The 16,139-nt window shown below is 32.5% G+C and overlaps 2 protein-coding genes across 2 annotated transcripts; both read left to right on the top strand.

Annotated features, from left to right (window-relative positions):
• Nucleotides 1-216: 216 nt before the first annotated feature.
• PGO_131840 (hypothetical protein, conserved) lies at nt 217-8,287 on the top strand (the record flags this gene model as incomplete). Its single annotated transcript, XM_028689700.1, has 18 exons — nt 217-242; nt 462-697; nt 968-1,217; nt 1,399-1,478; nt 1,626-1,693; nt 1,906-2,130; nt 2,288-2,364; nt 2,577-2,696; nt 2,864-2,998; nt 3,168-3,230; nt 3,567-3,701; nt 3,881-5,226; nt 5,375-6,192; nt 6,389-6,481; nt 6,745-6,980; nt 7,300-7,657; nt 7,820-7,864; nt 8,225-8,287. The coding sequence occupies 18 exons, from the start codon at nt 217-219 to the stop codon at nt 8,285-8,287; spliced, it is 4,374 nt and encodes a 1,457-aa protein (XP_028545501.1).
• A 1,938-nt stretch (nt 8,288-10,225) lies between these two features.
• On the top strand, nt 10,226-15,946 carry PGO_131850 (hypothetical protein, conserved; the record flags this gene model as incomplete). The annotated part of the gene is made up of 3 exons (XM_028689701.1): nt 10,226-13,135; nt 13,379-15,593; nt 15,759-15,946. The coding sequence occupies 3 exons, from the start codon at nt 10,226-10,228 to the stop codon at nt 15,944-15,946; spliced, it is 5,313 nt and encodes a 1,770-aa protein (XP_028545502.1).
• Nucleotides 15,947-16,139: the final 193 nt, after the last annotated feature.

Genomic DNA, 16,139 nt, shown 5'->3' on the forward strand with positions numbered 1-16,139 from the left:
GAACAAAAAAGAAACAAAAAAAAAAAAAAAAATTTGGGTTTAAAAGCAAGATTTACAAACCATATTTATAAACCCAGTTGTGAACACCATAGTAGCACATAAGTTTTGTGCCACATCACACCAATTATGCGTCAAATTGCCTTATGAGATCTCTCTCTTTTTTTTCTTTTCCCAAGAACTGTTTTAAGCTAGTTCCAAAATTGTAGACTCTTTAAAATGGAGGCACCAACAGATAAAGAGGAGTATACAATAATGCGATAAGAACAAAAGAATGAAGCAAAAAATGAAGCAAAAAAATGAAGCAAAAAATGAAATAAAAAAATGAAGCAAAAAAACGAATGGAACCCAAAGCTAGGGACAATTCCTAGCAGATGCAATGGACACTGCGCATCTACACAAGCAACATCTACCGAATTTTCTTTTTTTCTTTTTTTTTTTTTTTTTTTGTTTTGTCTTTGCAGAGACTATATAAAATTAGTGAAATCCTCAAATAATGTTGAATTTAAGACAAATGAGGAAATAGACATGTTAGAGATTTGTATGGAGAAATCTATCAACTTAAAAATGTTTCAACATTTTGTAAATATAAAAGAGTTGTACTTGATAAAAAACAACATCACTGATATAACACCATTATTTGAATGCAAACATTTGAAGGTTTTATTTTTACAAATAAATAAAATAAAGAGTATTCTAGGTAAAAAAAAAAAAAAAAAAAAAAAGGATGCGTAGTGTGGAACATATGTTCAATTTTACACCAGGATGTAGCTTCTTTTTTTTTCAGAACCAAAATAGTTCTTCAAATTAACATTAGTACTAGTTGAACGATAAGCATCAGTTGTAGAGGAAAGAAAATGTTCAGCAGCACAGTGCTTTTCCAGCTTCTTAGCAACTGTCACTTTTTTTTTTTTTATTTTATTTTATTTTTTTTTTTTCTCCCACTTCCCCTTTTTTACTTCCCGCACAGGATTAGGCAGATTAAAAAAACTTGAAAAACTAAACTTATTTTGCAATGAATTGACTGAGGATTTCATCAAATTAGAGGAAAACAAAAATTTACATTACATCGATTTGAGTGATAATGAAATAGAAAATGTAGATTTCTTTTCAACTACCTCTTCATTTACATCCATAAATTTAGCCAATAATCGGATTAGGAACTTAGATCCACTGAGGAATAACTCCAACTTAGAATACTTAAATGTCAGTGGGAACAGGTTCGCTTCTCGTCATCAGCTTCATTTAGAATGATGTTACACACATCTTGAGTGGCACCTGATAGATGGCCTAACACACACGACCTCTAGTAGTACCCCGATGCATGGCATAACGCAGCTCCTCGAGTGACACCCATATATTGTCTCGCGCACTTCCCTCATTGACACTTTCCTTTTGAAGACTCGAACATTTTGAAGACATCCAAGTTCTTAACCATCTACAAAATGTTAAGGAGCTATACCTGAGTTCAATCTACTACAGTAATAGATTGTGGAATAAGAGAGATTTTTCTTTTCCTGCTGTATCGAATGTTATGCACACATTTGTATGAACACATAGGATCACAATTCCAATATGGTACATTATGCACACGTGAATGCAAAAAATATGTATTCACTTTTTCGAAGGAAGTAATATACTTAAAGATGGCTTGTTGTATAAACACTACTTTTTTACTAATTTTCCAAATTTGCAAGTAAGGAGAATGATGCGAGACACTTTAAGTTTCTTTTCCTCGCGTCTGACTCTTTTTTAATCTTTGTGACGTGTCCTACACTTTGTGATAGATTGTTCATCTCTGTGCATCGTCGAATGGAACGTGCACATAGGGAGAATACATATAGAGGCATAAATATATATATATACATACCCTACATGTATATTATGCCACCCCGATGTACACACTAGATTTTAGACCATCAAACGGTCAGCAACAAAGAGAGAAATCTAGCTGTCCGTGATATGGAAATACTGAAAAGCATCGTCGATTTCAAAATAAATTTGATTGAAGAAAAGTACAAGAAAGAAAAGCATTATATTTTATTTATTAATAACAAGAACATTTCTTACCTAAGGGAGGTCTTGTGGCCCATTCATTTTTACTACAATATGGAAGAATTCCCTAGGAAAAACGTAAATTTTGCGTGTGCATATTGTTTGCACATTTATTTAGATTTTCGGAAAAAACGCCTGAACTGTTCATACGAAAGTTACATGCAAATGCTGTGTGCAAAATGCGACGCTTGATTTATTTTACACACACAAACGCATATACATCCTTTGTTTAAAGAACATGGAAAGGGAACATGATCGAATATGTGAAATAAAACAGGAGATATCTTTTTTACTTAGTGCATATATTTCTAGGTGAGCAAAACCCCATTGTGTTTTTTTTTTTTTTTTTTTTCTTTTCTTTTTTCCGCCGTGTCATTTCACATGTGGCAGAAAAGGGAGAAAAGCAAATCACACACCAGACACACACATGTGAAGGGTCTCACACAGAAACACTTATAAATACTACCCCTTCAACAGTAACACATGCTATCGATGAAATATTGGAACTCTTTTACACAATACAGATTTAATTACATAATGAAAAGGCTGAAAGAAGAACGGAACCTGCAAATCAAATACATAACGACATCGATGAATTCCTATTTCAACATTTTTTTTCAAGTTCTAACTAAGCAAGAGATGGAGTGAGACATATGAGAGAGAAACGCTCCATGTTTGTGTATGCAAATTTTAAAAAAAAATTTGTTTATTCATTTCACATGTTCATAAGAAGGAAGGGGAAATTATTACACATATATGGATGGCAAAAGCATATTTCATCCCTCTGCTTCACAAACATGCTTTTAATCAGGTATGCAAAAGTTGAACAGTTTCTGAAAGGAAATTTCAACTCAGAGTCCCTAAAGAGTTATTTTGTAGAAGACATAAAAATTGAAAACATCATAAAAGTAAAAAAATTGAATAATGTTTACCTGAACACGTTAATGTAAGTTCTTTTTATGAGCCGCAGCTGAACAGTTCCTCCAAGTTCTATACATATGTACTAATGTGCAATCAACATGTATTTCTCATCATTTTTAACTGATGTAGCTAATTTTTTCATAATTTTTAACCTATGTAGCTAATTTTTTTTTTTTTTTTTTTTCTTTGTCTAGAGAAAATCACCTGAACAGTGTAATATATAAAAAGAATTTACTCCTTTTGCACCCGTACAATTAGTAATAAAAAAAGAAAAGGAACAGAAGAAATCGAAAGAGGAAATGAAATAGAATAAAAAAAAAAAAATAAAATAAATAAGAAAAAAAAAAAAAAAAAAAAAAAAAAAAAAAAAAAAAAAAAAAAAAAAAAAAAAAAAAAAAAAAAAAAAAAAAAAAATAAATAAGAAAAAAAAAAAAAAATAAATAAATAAGAAAAAAAAGAAAAAATGCTGAACCAGTTCCAACGGTTCGCATGGAATACACACATATGGTTTACACGTACCTACTTGTGCAGCTGCACTTTTACCTAGTCTTCCCGATATCCATTTGTCATACCTCCAAATTTCAAATCTTCAGCTGTAAAATTAACGAGTTCTTTGAGTTTGATGAAAAGGAAGCTGAAGTGGAAGACCCTGAGAGGAAGAAGTTCTTTGAGAAAAATTTCGTATGCTCATGTTGTAGCTTAAATCATGTGTTGAAGACTGTTATAAGGTAGTTTGGAAAAAAGGGATTCGCCATTAGAGGTGCATGTATTATGTGTGATTGTTAAAACGAGAGAGAGGAGAGGACTAGGGGTGTGAGTTTGTGTGTGTGGAGGAGTGGGGGGGAAACTTTTGCCTTTCCACAAAACGCATGCACACGTTAAGGTAATAAAATATCTCATCTCACAGAACATTTCTAAATGAGGACGAAAAAGACGGACTAGTACACCCAATTTACTACAAAAGTAGAGGATATGGAACTCCAACAAATAAAGCAGGTGACGAAAGTTGCTCACCGTGGGCAAGTGACATGAATATGAAAAAGAAAATCGTGAGAAACAAGAAATTTGATTTCCCTCCATTCATCATATACATCGTGGAGAATTACTTTTTCCCGAATGAATATCATGAAGTGACAGCATACAGTTCCCAAAATTGTAAAGAGAACAAGCAAAATGATGAAACGAAATTTAAAATTTATTACACTCTACCAAGACATACGAACTTGAAATACATAGTTAATATAAATTTGATAAATAATAATACAAAAAGACCTGATGAGGGGAGAGAAATAAGCAGGGTAAATTCTTTTACTAAGGGAAATGATCATGAAAAAAATATAAAAAAAAAAAAAAAAAAAAAAAATTTCTTAAATTATGTAAAAATAGACGATGAATCTCCTTTAACAAAATTTTCAAGCTTAAGTAAAAAAATTAAAGAAGATTTTTATGACTATCTGTTAACATTTAATTCCGTTAACTTTTTTCATATTACGAAATATTTTATCAAGTTAAGTAAAGTCATTTGTGAAATTAAAAAATGTGTGTGTATCCTTTTATCGAAAAATAAATTAAAATGTCTCCTTGACATGAGTAGCAAAAATTTTCACGAAAAGATGGAAATCAGTTTGCCTGAACATGTTCATGTTTTAAAGAATAAAAAAATCAATGTTTCTCTCCTCATCCATCAGTCATCTGATAGGGAAAGTGATAATACCACTGTGTCCACACTGTCTGAGAGGTGTCTCCAGGAATATAATACAACGGGGACCTTATACTTAAACAGTTTGTATATATGCAAAATTGATTTACACATTATAGAGGACCATTTTAAAAATATAAAGAAATTATGTCTTGTAAATAATAACATAAGTGATTTGAATGTACTTTTTCAATTTTCTGAAGAGGAGATGAATATTCCTTCTTTAGTGCACCTCGACCTTTCATTTAATTGTATCACCAGTTTGATTCCTATATGTAACAAATTCAGAAATTTAACACATTTAGATGTATCCTTTAATTATATTTTTGATTACATGGAAATTATGGTGTTCAGTAAAAATCACAAGAAGATTGAATTCTTATCTATCATTAGTAATCCTATGTATATGAAGCCTGCACATTATTCAAATATACATCTTCTCTTCCCTCGTATCGAATGTTTCAATGGTGTACACCTAACCTCGAGGCCAGAGTTCGATTTGGATTCTCATTCTTTTGTGCCGTGCCACGGGGAAATTTTTCTTTATCAAGACGGTAAAAAAATTCATGCATGAGTCGGTGCAAGATTTATCAGAACATGTATGTCTGCACCTGTGAAGAGCGTGTGTCTAGGTATCCATTTTCCCGCTTTTCCCCTTGCTTCCTTCACGTGCAGACCACACTGCCCACACAAGTGTAAGAGACTTAGAGAAAAAGCCAGAGATAATCTTTAAAGAACCAATTTTGGATAAGCAGGATTTGAGTCAAGTAAAAATAATAAACTTGTCAGACCTGTACACACCCATGGTCATTATTTGTGATTTTTCAAAATTGTCAAATTTGGAAATTTTAAATTTGTCAAACAATGGAATAGACAATTTAGAGAAGCTGAAATTGCCAACAAGTTTAAAAATCTTAAATTTAAAAAATAACAAAATTCAAAACATAAATTTTTTAAGAAATAATTTAAACATAGAGAAGATAATTCTAGATAATAACAAATTAGTTAATATAGAAAAAATAAGTTCATTAAAAAAATTAAAAGTATTAAGATGCGCATACAACAAATTGTTGAATATTCCATTAATACAAAATACCCAGTTGGTAGAATTAAATATACATGACAATATGATAAAGGATATTACTCATTTGGTTCTTATGAAATATAAAAAGTCTTTAACATCGATAAATATATATAATAATAAAATAAACTTTCCCAATCTGGACATATATTTAATTCATACATTTTGCAATTTATTAATTTTAAATAATAATTATGTTGAAAGAAATGAAAATATAGATAAATTTTTTAAAAATATTTACACCATCAATGTCTTTTTTGACATATATAATATATATCCACCCTACACTGCTCTGCAACACCTTGAAATAAAAAATATGAAAATCAAAAGTATCATGTTTACCATTAACAATGACAATTTCGCCAATCTCCATCACTTGGATATTTCTAACAATTTAATAAGTACCATTGCTAACATAGGTCCTCTGGACAATCTCAAGGTAGGATCTGCGTGGGAACCCGGGAACCCGTAGGGTGACGGGGATCACATTTCAGCACGGCTAGCCAGAGTTATATCTAATTTTCACCTACACACGTGAGGCAAATTTGTTACCACTCAAATCGGACCACTAATTTGCTTATACTTGTTTTTGCCAATTTCTACGCTTCTCCATTTGTGCGAACGCACATATGTAGGTCCTGATAATGAACAACAACAAACATATCAGTGACGAGTCCTTCACAGGGAAAGATGAAACCAGTGTCTTAAATTCGTTTAAATGTTTGGAGGTTAGGAAGTGCACACTACAGTGTCTACTGCAGCGTCTATTGCAGTGTCTATTGCAGTGTCTATTGCAGCATCTATTAAATCACCTATCACAGTGGTGTATTAACATGATTATATGCAGACGATTCATTCTTCCACACAACCAATTTGGATAAGCACCAAGAGGAACCCACGTTTTTCACACCGATATGGATTTTTTTTTTTTTTTTTTTTTTTTTTTTTTTTCTGAATGCATGCATCTATCCATGCGTCCTTTTACATCTAGGAATTAGACATAAGCTATTGCATGGTAGCTAGGACGAATTTCCTAAACAAGTGCACAAATCTGAAAAACCTGAAGAAACTGAACCTAGAAGGAAATAACATAAATTCAGTGAAACATTTGTCCCATTTGGAAATCCTAAAAGATTTAAATCTTTCTAACAACAAAATATCGAAAATGAGTCCAGACACCTTTCCCGTTTTGCTTCAGAGTTTGAACTTATCCAACAATCTTATCAGGTTAGGAGGCGGAAAAGGAGCAGAAAAGGGAGCTGAGAAGTTCCTAGTAAATACGGGAAAATATATGCATCTAGACAGATCCATCTAAACATATGCACCTAGACAGATTCATATAAACATATGCACCTAGACAGATTCATATAAACATATGCACCTAGACAGATTCATATAAACATATGCACCTAGACAGATTCATATAAACATATGCACCTAGACAGATTCATCTAAACATATGTACCTAGACAGATTCATCTAAACATATGTACCTAGACAGATTCACCCCATAGAGCCTCCCTCCTCTGTCCTTCCAACGCTGCAGGAACTTGAGTCCACTTTCCACGCTGAAGAATTTAGAAACCCTAGATCTTCGAGTTAACCGCATAGATAATATCGAAGAATTCAAATTTTTAAAAGACATGAATAACTTAAAAACACTATACTTAAATGGAAACAGAAAAATAAAAGAATCTTTTCCAAATATAAGAAATATCCTAAGGCAAGTAGACACTTTTGACATGAAAATTATGAAAGATCATGATGAAATGGTACAACATGTAGTAGAGAAAAAAGAATGCACTCGGGGTACCCGGGAGGTTAATAACAAGGAATTTTGCGTGGAAAGCATCAAAGAGATTCATAAAGAAGTTACAAGAAAAGGAGTGCCAATTCATGTACAGGTGAGTCATAGCAATAGTGTTCAAACTTCCCTACGTGAATGGATCTCTCTCTCTTGGTTTTGTCTTTTGCTTATTACCTCATTATGTGCAACAATGGGGAAAAATTTGCTGTTCCCCTTTATGTCATATTTTTTTGTCAAACTTTATGATTATCCATTTTAGACCAAAGTGCACCGAACCCCCATGAAGAAAGATTCCTTTGACGAGGTAATTACAAGAAAAACAAAAAATAAAGCAGAATAAAATGGAATGAAACTGAATGAAAAAAAAAAAAAAAATAAAAAGTTGATGCACGTTTGATCTATCCATTAAAATATGTATACCTTTATAAGCACATAAATTCCGTTTCGCAAGGGAAAAAAAAAAAAAAAAAAAAATTTCCATTTTTCACGTCTGTGCATAAATTGTAAATTTTCTTCTTATTTCACCGTGTTGTTAACAAATTCATAGTTGCAAATAGAATTTTTTTTTTTTTTTTTTTTGTATCTTCTTTTTCACAATTGCGTTTTTTTCTGTATCGATACCTTTTTTTTTTTTTTTTATGTCTTTCTCCTTCGTCTACTTTAGCGAATTAAGAATGATAGTTTTATCATAATAGGACGAAAGATTGACAAAAGCGGGGATTACTAAAAGGGTGTAAAGAGCAGGCACCTCTCCAATTGAACTCTACATTTGAATGAAAAAAAAAAATAAAATAAAAGCGAATGGATAACCAAATGGTGATAAATATATTCTTACAGACGTTATATATAGAGAGAGAATGATTTTTTTTTTTTTTCTTTTTTTTTCCGTTCGGGTTTGCCGCTCCTTTTCCACCACTTCCACTATTTCCACTTCTTCCTTTTTTTTTTTTTTTTTTTAAATGATGGTAACGAATGGCATACACTCATATGTGTAATATGTCTAGGTGTGGGCCTGATATTTGTGTGCCCAAACAACACACATTCGTTTATAGATAGACAACCATGATGTTTTCTGTGCTCTGGAACTTGTGAATTATTTCAAGTCTCATAGATATAAAATTTTCTTTATAAAGTGCATGCTAAAAAAAGAAAAAAAAAAAAAAAACGTTCTGATTACAAACATTCCCCCTCATTTGTAACTTGTGCATATACATATATATATATATGGTTGTCACTTTTTCCTTCTATGTTTTTTTTTTTTTTTTTTTTTTCTTTTACTTTTTAATCAATTTTTCTTTTCCAATGTGCGGATGGATGTGGTAGTTGGTCAACTGAGGCCAAAAGAAAATTCACAAAGGGTGTTTTTTTATTATGTCGTGTGAGTATTATACATTTTATGGATTTACTAATGCGTATATGTGGGCCTTTAATTTTGCATACTATTCTGTTTTTTTTTTTTTTTTTTTCTTTATTTTTCTTTTCTTACGCAAGTCTAAAAACGGTTAAACAGGGAGGAATGAACTTAACCGAAATGAAATGAACTTAACTGAACTGAAATGAATATGAGGATGTGCGAACTTTTTTTTAAAATGGGTCAATCAAAAATGCGTTACTTCGCATATGCATATAAAACCTTTTCAAATTTATGCATACGTGAAGACTTGGACTTATAGTTTTATATGTTCTCTTATGTATGTTTAAAAGGAAAAAGATAAAAAAAAAAAAAAAAAAATGAGGGAAACTTTTTAAGGCCCTCAAATGGAGTGCCATGTTTTGCCTCACAGGAAATGGGGAATTCTGTGAAGGAAAAAAAAGAAGAAGAAAAAAAAAAAAAAAAAAAAAAAATTACTGGGAATTGTGAGGGATAGGAAATTTATCAAAAATGTGCCATAAAATATGTGCCAAAAATGCGCCAAAAAATATGTGCCAAAAATGCGCCAAAAAATATGTGCCAAATATGCGCCAAAAAATATGCGCCAAAAATGTGCCAAAAAATATGTACACCAAAAAAGTGTACGTACAGGTATAAATAGAGGTACATGTACATATGCATAGATACATATATAAGTATACGTACTTACATATACACATGTACATGCGCTGATTACTCTTCACACGTGAGACGGAGGCTGCAAACAAGTTTTAAGCGGATCGCGAATAGAGAGATGCTCCTATCCACTCCTACACGTAACTCTACATTTTTATTAAAAAAAAAGAAAACCATTATATGTAACTGGTACGTAGGTGGACTTATGGAGGCAGCATACAAGCAGGAGTGATCGTTATTGGATCACACACGTGCTCATACCGATGCCACACATGCATGAAATAAATCATATGTATCATGCAAATTATCATTTTACATGTTTTCACATTTGTAAATCCGGGTACATACATCATTTTTGTACATGTACCCTTTTTTTTTTTTTTTTTTTTTTTTTTTTCTTCTTGCTGCACGTGCTTATATGTGACGTTCTACCTCTTCCCACCCAAGCCCGAAACTGTTGGAAGAACAGAACTGCTTGTTGCACGCATAACAAATAGAGGCTGAATAGAGAAGGTGGAATTTCTTATTTTTATTTCATCTTAGTTTTATTTCGTCTTATTTTTATTTTATTTGTTTTGAGCTTACGAAAGAAAAGACCACTCTCAGGGTTAGAGGAACATGGAGGAGGGGGAGGAGAATCTCTCAGCGTACGTGGGACACACAGATGATCCTGCTCAACTGCAGCAACGGCATCAGCAAGAACCGCTTCTACAACAACAAGAATCACTTCTACAACAGAAAGAACCACTTCTACAACAACAAGAACCGCTGCTTCTCCAAGAAACGGCTAGCTCAACTGTGTCGATGATGCAGGGGCTCGCACATGAGGGGCACCGAAAAATTGTAGATGTGCTGTACGACACATGGTCAAATGATGAGAACCGTAGAAAGGAAGCAGAGAAAATTCTCAGTGAATTGGAAAAAGAAGAAGATTTCATTTTGCATTTATTGGAAATATGCTGCTACAGAGATGTGCACTACAATGTGAGGAAGTTGGCTATCATATATTCTAAAAACTTGGTGTGTCGATTTTGGAGCTGTAAAGATGCATTTCATTTAAGCAATGAAGTAAAAGGCATGGTAAAGAAGAAAATTTTAGATATGCTTAATAATCTTGAATATGTTGGTGAATATTATAAAGAGTTTTGTATTTTGTTGAGAAAAGTAGCTAGATATGAATTAGTTCATAATTTCCCAGAGTTATTAAATTTTTTTCTGAACAATATGAATATACATAAGAATAACCTCCATATTCTGTACATGTACATGTATTTATTATATAAAGTGTTAAGAGAGCAATACACGAAGAAATTATTAAAAGATAAGAGAGAAACATTTGACATTTCTGAAAAGTTTATTAACTACTTGTATCCCTTCTGGAAAAACAATATGAATATGTGTTTCAAAAAGGAGAATACAGAACCTTGTGCATGTAGCAATGAGTCCAATTGCAATAAATGCTATGGTGAATACAGTATAGTAATGGAACATGAGAAACAACTTACATTTTTCTTCAATTCGTCCAGTACAGAATCGAATAACCTAGAAGAAGAAAAAAACAACAACAATCATCAGCATAATAGTAACAATTCTTACCAGGAGTTTTCCAGTGATATGAATTCTGGAAAGAGTGAAGAGGCAGCTTACTGTTCCCACTTCAACAGTGACAGTTATAAGAAAATAAAAATTCTCAAATTTGTTGACAGCATTATGCTTAATTTGATAATAATTCGGAATGACGTCCAGAAGGCCTTCGTTCGTGCGAGAGTTGGCACCCGAATTGGCAACGCTGCTCATGCGGATGGGGATGCTGCCACTTCTCCATGTACTTCTACTCCTGCTGATGTTGCCACTTCTCCATATACTTCTACTCCTGCTGATGTTGCCACTTCTCCATATACTTCTACTCCTGCTGATGTTGCCACTTCTCCATATACTTCTACTCCTGCTGATGTTGCCACTTCTCCATATACTTCTACTCATGCTGATGCTGCCACTTCTGACAAGGAAGGCACAGAAATGGGTAAACGCTTTGAGATGAAGAAGAAATTCTTCAACTGTCTAACAAACAAGACAATATTTTATCTAAAATTTGTCAGTAATAAATCGACGCAGTATTACTTGAAATATTTGAAGTTTTTGTTGGGAATTTTTTTACATATAGTGGAATTTCAGAATTCCTTTCATGAGTACTTAAAAAGAGACACTATTGAAAAGTTTATATGTCTATTTTTAAAAAAGCACTTGAATAAGAATATTTACATTAACAGTGACCATTACGAGAATAAATTTTTGGAAATTATAAATTTATGTATATCAATTTTGAAATCGTTATTTTATCACTTTTGTTTAAGCCAATATAACTTGATTAAGCAGAAAAAGATAAGAGAAAATTATTTAAATGTAAAAAACATTATGAACAATAATCAGAATGTTTTTTTTGGCAATTATAATGAGAAAAGTTCGTTGGAATCGAAAATAATAAACAATTTAGTTGTGAATATTAATAATATGGAATGTGAAAATAAGAGTGGTAGATTTAATAAAAATTATTCTTTTAAAGATATTTTAACTTACATACGAGAAGAAGTAAAAAATGCATTGACAAATGACAATTATATACTCATGCATAATCAAAAAGCATTAGAAATATTTGATTTTTTAAGAGTATATTGTATTAACATGTCAGCAGAGCAAATTATTGATATTATATTAAATAGTAAAGATAAAGATGCTTATCAAGTAGAAGAAAATATTTTTTACTCAACTGCAAGAGAATGTATCATTGAAATATCTTCTGAACCTTTTTTATTTTCTATTTTTAGTCACTTTTTTGAACCATTAATTAATGCATTTCACAATTATGCACATATGATTAAAGCCCTACCAAATAATTTAAAAGACATACAAATTCCACAATTCTCAGAAGCCATTATTCATCTAGATGGATACTTAAATATTTATTACATCTTATATCCTTCCATTCATAGAAGAATTAAAATTGAACATATTCTTTGCATGATACACTTTTTTATGGATTTTCTAGAGATACAATATACCCACCCCTTAATCAGCTATCGTATTGCACTCATTATAAAAGTTTGGATTAAAAATTATAAGGCCTCCTTTCCTTTCATTGATGAAATTGCCTTGCTTATCTTCGAAAATATTCGACTTATCGACATGCATATCTCACAGAAATATGCCCAAGCTTCTCCAGCTCAAGGAAATGCACACCCAGAGCAGTATCCACCATCTATGCCTTCTGCAGAATATGCAGCATCTGTGCTATCACCAAAGAATCATAATAAAACCATTTCCAACTCGATTCTTCCCACGGATGTTCATTCCTCAGTTCCCAGCTCTTCTCCAATTCATTATGCCTCTAAATCCTCCAATTTCCTTCCTCTTGTCTTCTTCAAATTTGTGTGTCTATTCAGATACATGTTCAAGTATGAATATGTGTACGAGAATTATGATTACTTCAATGAGTTCCTTGTCGTGCCTTTGATAAGTCTCCTCACCAAGGTACGTCTCATAATGGAGAAGCAAAGATGAGGGAAAGAGAAAAAAAAAAAAATAAAATAAAATAAAATAATACACTCTTCTTCTATTCCATTTTGTGCTCCTTCTTGCTGTCCCCACGACACAGAAGCGATTTTATTATTACGACTCATTGGGGACAAGTTTGGCCCATTTTGACCCATTTCGACCCCACCACATATACCTCTCCATTCTCTATCTCTCTCTTTGCACTAAAACGTTTCACAGATTACCTATCCCAAGAGTATTCAGAAGATCCTGCAGATCCTAAGTCACATCGTGTTCATGAGTAACAAAGAAAAAGACATAACAATTTTCAAAGAAAATTACAACTTTCTTTTGGATTTGTACATGACGAGCAACATATCTATAAAGGAATACCTGTTGAATATTGTTGTGCAGATATTAAATAAGAATTATGATGAGTACACTTCAGGTGTGTCTACACATATGAACCGTAACCAAAGTCGAAGCGATAGCCCAGGTGATGTTAGCACTTATGTTAGTCATAGTAGTGATCATATCAATTGGCATAGTAGTGATCATAGCAATTGGCATAGTAGTGATCATAGCAATTGGCATAGTAGTGGCTTTTACCAGGGAGAGAATGGGCACTTAGGGGCTGGGTGGAGGGGAGAGAACAGAATTGGCACGGGATCGAAAGACAAAGGGAGAGATGATTTGATTTTATTTTATTTCAGTTTTGACATAATTGCTTATACTATATTAGGAAAGATAAAGGAAGAAAATATTTCCCAGATGTACGAGGGATACAAGAGAAATGCACTTTTCCTAAATGTTGGTGATCCAAATAATGTTAACTGTAATGGCAGATACATGATCGATCATGGCCAGCTAGCTAGAGAAATAAATTTATATATAGATCAAACAATTAGCGACAATTTGTACACCCTATGGTTATGCAATTTGAAACTAACATTCAAAATGTGTACTCCTAAAAATGAAGAAATAGTGAAAAAGATTTGTTCTTTGTATGTACGGATGACCCTTTTCATGAATGAACATTTTAAAAAAAAGAATTCTAATGAAATGGAACACGAAATAAATAACGCATGTTTTGATGTTCTGATGGAATATATGTGCTTGTTCATCCTTCATGAAACGCACGATTTTTATTTAACATACGAATCGATTGCAACAAATGTATTAACAAATGACATTTTAAAAATGAAATTTTTAACAATTATTAAAAATAATTTTATGCTCCATGATGAAGGGAACATAGAGAGGTGCATATACATTCTGCATGTTTGTATAGGTATATATAAAAATACTATAAAAAGCGAAATGCCAATTCTCTATTCCTACATGGCCAATTTTGTCATAGTATATTTAATAAAGTTGATGTTGAAATATATGGACAAATATTTTTCCGTGCAAAAGGGTTTTGAGGGAACACCCAATGGGGAATGTAGACGCAGCGATGGGAATTCTTACGAGAGGGGTTCTAATGAGAAGGTATCAATTGGGAGGGATTCTAACGAGAGGGTATCAATTGGGAGGGATTCTAACGAGAGAGGCATCATCGAAGGAATTTTTGAGAAGGGAATCGAACCCATGAGAAAAATTGGCACTGCAATTGGGGATGAACAGTTGCAGGGAGGAGAAAGGGCACCAAGCAATAGTAAGGAAGAAATGAACTACAAATTCACGAACTATAAGGAAAAACAAATGAAACATATTTATGATAACATAGTGACGTATGAACGTGAAGAAAACTTCCACAAAGGATTTGAAATATTTCAAAATGATATGAAACAAATGTTAGGAGTAGAATATTTAAAGGATTATAACATAGGAGAAGCATTTAAAATTTTTAATTTTTTTACAATAAATGAAGATAATTATAGCTACATAAATAAACACAGCGTGTTTACACTAATAGCAATTCTATCCATATATGAATCTAACTTTCTGAACTATATTTTAATTTCATTTCTAGTATATTTCAAAATCAATGTTCCCACGTTTGCATCGACCATTTTTTATTATGCCCACTATATACATAATAAAAACAGCATGATGTCAATAATGTTATTTATACATGTACTTACAGAGAATTATTTTTTTACCGACCTTATCCCTTCCCTTGTCAACTCTCATTTTTCAACGTGTAGTAGAGGTGGTAGCGGTGGTAGCGGTGGTAGCAGTAGTACTAGTACACATATAAAATATATTCTTTATGATAAAAATAAATCCGATAATTTATTTTTATGCACAAAGGACGATTACACATATCTGATTATACAACTCCTTAAACTTATAAATACCATTCTGAACACGAGCACAGACATATACATTGAAAAGAAAAACATTCTGCACCTCAATACCGTCTCCTCAAACTTTACTGCTACTAAAATGTATCACTCTGCTAATTACAATTTGGTTCTCAAGAGTGTTTTGAAGCACGAAGACCTTCCACGTAAGTCCCTGACCCTGACACGTGCTACACATGCATGGTCGTGCGTACATATATATGACTCTCTTTTGCATAGATTGCACCCGCCCCTTATCCATTTATTGTAAAATACTTGTCAATCTTTACGTCATATTGAAAACCCCCACATCAATTGCTTACCCCTCGCAGATGTTTGTGATAAAGCGCTGGAGAATATACTTACTTACTTGTTGGATGTGAAAGATCATGATGAATGGCAGAGAACAAACATAATTGTTAATTATATGAGAGAGAATATAGAGGGCATGAACATCGCTTTGGTTGATATGTATAAGAAATATATGAGTTATCAGGAGGGAAAAGTCTTACCCCCATGATATGTGTACCTTTTGCTATGTTTTTGACAACGAGACACCTACCCGAACATACATAATATGTAGTAGATATGTAGTAGATATATGTATACATACATATATACACCTAGTGCATATGCATATATATGCATACCCTTAAGTGCAAACTGGGGAAAATATACGTGAGAATAATAGAGGATCACCGGTGCAGATTAAT

Source organism: Plasmodium gonderi (assembly GCF_002157705.1).
Source record: "Plasmodium gonderi DNA, contig: Chr13, whole genome shotgun sequence".
Classification (NCBI taxonomy): Eukaryota; Apicomplexa; class Aconoidasida; order Haemosporida; family Plasmodiidae; genus Plasmodium; species Plasmodium gonderi.